Genomic DNA, 4,245 nt, shown 5'->3' with positions numbered 1-4,245 from the left:
AAACAAACAAGCAAACCCAGCACTGGTAGTAGCAAGTTTATTTCACCAAATTCAGAATTAGACTTCACATCACAACACACAATGACTGTACACGTACCTCTTACAGCTAAAACGCCATTAAACACCCGCCGGCAACAGATGAATCAAGCGGGCGAATTGCTCGAACTAAATAAAGACAATAAATCAAATGCGTGTGGACCAGGAGAATAACCAACAGTGATGTTCCTTAAACATTCACCAACACCGGAGATTGCTAAAGTGTTTCAACTGGCTAAAGTGACACGGTAGTTTCAAAGTCGTGCAGCTGGCGCTATGTCTGTGTGATACCTGAGAGCTGTCCCTGGTGGTACATTAAATAAAACTTTATCGTAAACTGACAGAATAGAGACTTTTAGACAGCAAAAGCTGTAAGAGACACATGCAAGCAGCATTCGTTTTTCTGGGGCAAGGCAATAAAAACAGCTAAATCGTACAATCTCCGTCTCGCTTATCATGACTAAGGTAAACCATCACCCTGCCTAATGAGTGGCATGCAGTCCCGAAGAAAAACACTTCCTTCCATTAAACTGTTAATAATGACCCAATTCTTTTAAAGAAACAGAGAAAGAACAAAAAAAAAACAACAAAAAAAAAACAATTTTACAAAATGTTTTACAAATGGTCACACATCCCAGCTCCCTATAGGCTACACAGGCTGAGCTACACTAAATCAGCTTATCTGGGGATACAAAAAAGAAAAGGACACAAAAGTCTAACACAAAACTAATAAACTGTGTGGAAATCTTTGGACAAACCAGATACATTCAATCCCTTTTGCCTTTGTTCATAAATGCCCACAAGCCACTGTTCAGAGGTTTTTGTGTGCCATGTTATCAGACCTTAATACATCTTCTTATTATGAACTCCAGGTTTGGCTGAAATGGGGTTAAAAACTCAGGAGTCTGAGACTTAATTGATCAAAGCCCATAAAGTCAAAACTGTTCAAAAAGTGAAGGGAATACAAGATTTCTCATTTGATCAAGAAAACAAATGAAAACAAAAGAGGTAAGTAAATACAAAAGCTGTGAAAAAAAAAAGACAGTGAAGAGGTTAAGGAAACACTTTAGGTTTTATGAATAAACAGAGATCTCCATATTTACTTTCACCCCTGATAAAAACGCATTGAAAGCTTTAAAATAGATTTGAATTACTGAAGAAGTAATTTCCCTCACACTGGAAACTCTCCTGAAGTTCTCAAACACAGTGAATCGACATTTCTAAGCACATCCACTGCCAATCCTCCACACTTTGGTGGGAAGATAAACTTGGTTCCTTGTCCAACACACCAGGTTTTAAAAAAGCAAAACAAAAAAAAAAAACGTTCTAATTATTGTTCTCACTGTAAATTTTATCCAAAAGAAACCCACCTGCCTGTTTTCCCCACTCATTTTCACATTTTTCTGTAGCAGACTGTCGTGATGCGGTAAAAAATGTTATTCCCTTTTGGGCTTTTTAAACATCATTTCCTTAACTGTATCTGGCTTGATTGGATAATTTAAAACATCAGTTTTAAATGAAAACCGGCACAACAACAAAAACAAGGAATAAACTAAATCCAAACATCATTGTGATTTATGAAATTGCACTGCTCTACTCCTCTTTCATTTTAAATGTGTCCTTTTGCTACAGAGAGCATCGGACATTTTAACTCCCATGTAGTGGGCAGACCTGTGGTTTCTTTTTGATAAACTCAAACTTTATAACGGAAGCATTTCTGCATGTGTTCCATTTTTATTACTAATGTTACATCCCCAGTAAGACTCAGTAGTTTCAAGTGACAGAGTTTCATTTTCCCTAAAATGCAGCCACACATCTGTGTAGTTATTTGTGGCCTCATCATGCAAGACCAGAAGATTTCAACCTCCGGACCACGATCCTGGCTAGCTTGGCTTTTCGCTCCAAGTCAGGTGGAGGTTTCATGTAAAAATATATATTAAACAGTCAAATTTGTTTGTTCAGCTGGTAGGATAACTACCACTGTAAATTGGTTTTCCTTTCCCCCCCTGAAGAACATAAACTCAGTTCTTACCACTTTTTAACGGTCATACTGTCATTAGTAAATAGTAAAAATGTCAAATCTTTTGCTGGTGAGCTTCCGGCCCGCACTGCATGTCTCTGCATTGCCTGAACAAGCTGAGCTCCATTTTGTTTCTATCACAATCATTTCACGTGTAATTTACTGGGAGGCTTTGAGGAAAAAAAAAAAACAGTTTTTGTAAAAGTAAATGTTGGTTAAAAGAAAACAAACTAAAATCTAAAAGAAGAATTTAAAGAATAACCTCAAAAGTGTTGAGCCATGGTGATAAATTCCATCTTTTAGATTGGAGGTAAATAAATCAATTCAACGTTTGTTGACAGTATTGGTTCAGAACAACAACAAAAAAAATGCACCAAACTAAGCAGTTAAATAAACAACTATGTAGTATTGGAAAGGAGAACATGACAAAAGGTAGGATGAACAGAAAGGTCCAAGTGAAAAAACTGCAAAACAAGACGAGGGGAGGAGGAGAATCAGATTCCTCACTCCGGAGCTCCGTTTACTGTCCCTGCCGTCCGCTCTTCGTCTCCCTGCTTCTGGTGCTGTAGTCTGGCGTAAGTCACAGCGTCTCCCCTGAGATGGCCGGGGGAAAAAAAAAAAAAAAAAGAAGAAGAAGAAAAAGAGGAAACGGGATGCGAAGGAAGGGTGGCAACAAAAATAAGTGGACAAAATAAAGAAAAAGCAAGTATACAAGAATCAGAGTTAGAATGGATTAGTACAAAACGCACTCAGTTTAAACCTATTTGCATCAAAAACAGGGAAGGTCATTAGAGTGGCATTGTGTTAACTGATTAAAATGTTGTGAACTGCCTTTAACGTGAGAGCCTATTATAATGTGAGTCATTGGGAAATAAATAAAAAAAAAGACATGTTTAAATACAAAGGCGTAACGTGTTGCATGCTTTTAACCTATAGAGGCCATCTCACTTTTTGCCTAAAGATGCAAGGCCATAAAGAACTCCTGTGGCAAAGGCGATGGCGTTTCCAAACAGCGTTGTAATGGAGAAGCTCAGGAACACGGGAAACAGGGCCATCCTGAGGAGAAGTGACCAAAAAGGACATTAAACAAAAGGCAAACGTTTAGAACATGCAGAAGTGATGAAAAACAAAACTTTCGTACATAAGTGTTTATGCTTAAAAGTCCAGGTTTCTCGGACGTCAGCCGTTTTGACAATGGATGCTTGTTCTTACCCGCAGTAGAAGAGGGCTTTCTGCCAGGGCTTGAGTTTGTCAGCGCGGGCTGCGATCGCATTTGCAAACTCTATGAACTGGCAGCAGAATGGGACCTCACAAAGGAACAGCACAAAGGCATTCAACCTTGAGACGAGAGGGCGGGGCCACAAGCACAGCAGAACAGGGAATTATTGGGAGCAGTGCGCCAATCTCAGACACAGAGAAACAAATCAACGAGAAGAGAAAATAACAATTAAGCTGTCAAAAAAAAAAGTCTTTAGCATAATATAAATCATAAATATGTCTCGCAAAACGGAGGGCGTGAACAAACTTACAAGTGGTTCTGTTCGGGTGTTTGTTGGAAGGCTTTTCTTGTGATTTCAGACAGACATACTTTCCTGTTTGGCTTTAATGCTCAATATCTGATGTTCTGTTTTAAATGTGAACCCTGAAATTAGAGGTTTGACTCTCCATACACATGAGATTGTACAATAAAGACATTCTATTCCATCTACGCTTCTCAATTTTTAGGTTTTGACGATGAATCCCAGTTAGATTTAGGTCTGGACTTTGACTAGGCCACCCCAACACAGAACATACTTTCATCTAAAGCAGTGGTTCTCGATCCTGGTCGTCAGGGCCCCACTGTCCTCCATATTACAGATGTGCAGCTGTTCCTGCACACGTGGTTTAAATAATTACACTCCCTCCTGCAGAAGCATGTTAATCAGCTATCGTTTTAAATCAGGTGTGTGACCTCAGGGAAACACCTAAACATGAAAAACAGTGGATCAACCAGCACTGATAAAAGATTCCACTGAATCTCTGGCTGTAGGTTTATTGACGTTGTCCTGCTGGAAGGTGAACTTTCACCCCAGTTTGGAGTACTGACCATGCTTGCTAGTAAATATGTGCATGAAACAGCTTTATTTTAAAATTTAACCTGCTCTGCTTGGTTGGGTTAATGTTTAGGTAAAAAAACTATATATATATAT

The 4,245-nt window shown here is 38.8% G+C and overlaps 1 protein-coding gene across 1 annotated transcript; it reads right to left on the bottom strand.

Annotated features, from left to right (window-relative positions):
• Positions 1-1,734: 1,734 nt before the first annotated feature.
• Positions 1,735-3,438, bottom strand: LOC106944011 (calcium channel flower homolog; the record flags this gene model as incomplete). The annotated part of the gene is made up of 3 exons (XM_015027286.1): positions 1,735-2,650; positions 3,005-3,112; positions 3,269-3,438. Coding segments are annotated over 3 exons (369 nt in total), but the record flags the coding sequence as incomplete, so codon positions are not given.
• Between the last annotated feature and the right edge of the window lie 807 nt (positions 3,439-4,245).

Source organism: Poecilia latipinna, unplaced genomic scaffold, assembly GCF_001443285.1.
Source record: "Poecilia latipinna isolate Pla-1442-1.1 unplaced genomic scaffold, P_latipinna-1.0 Scaffold6597, whole genome shotgun sequence".
Classification (NCBI taxonomy): domain Eukaryota; kingdom Metazoa; phylum Chordata; class Actinopteri; order Cyprinodontiformes; family Poeciliidae; genus Poecilia; species Poecilia latipinna.
This window is presented reverse-complemented; position numbering and strand designations above follow the sequence as displayed.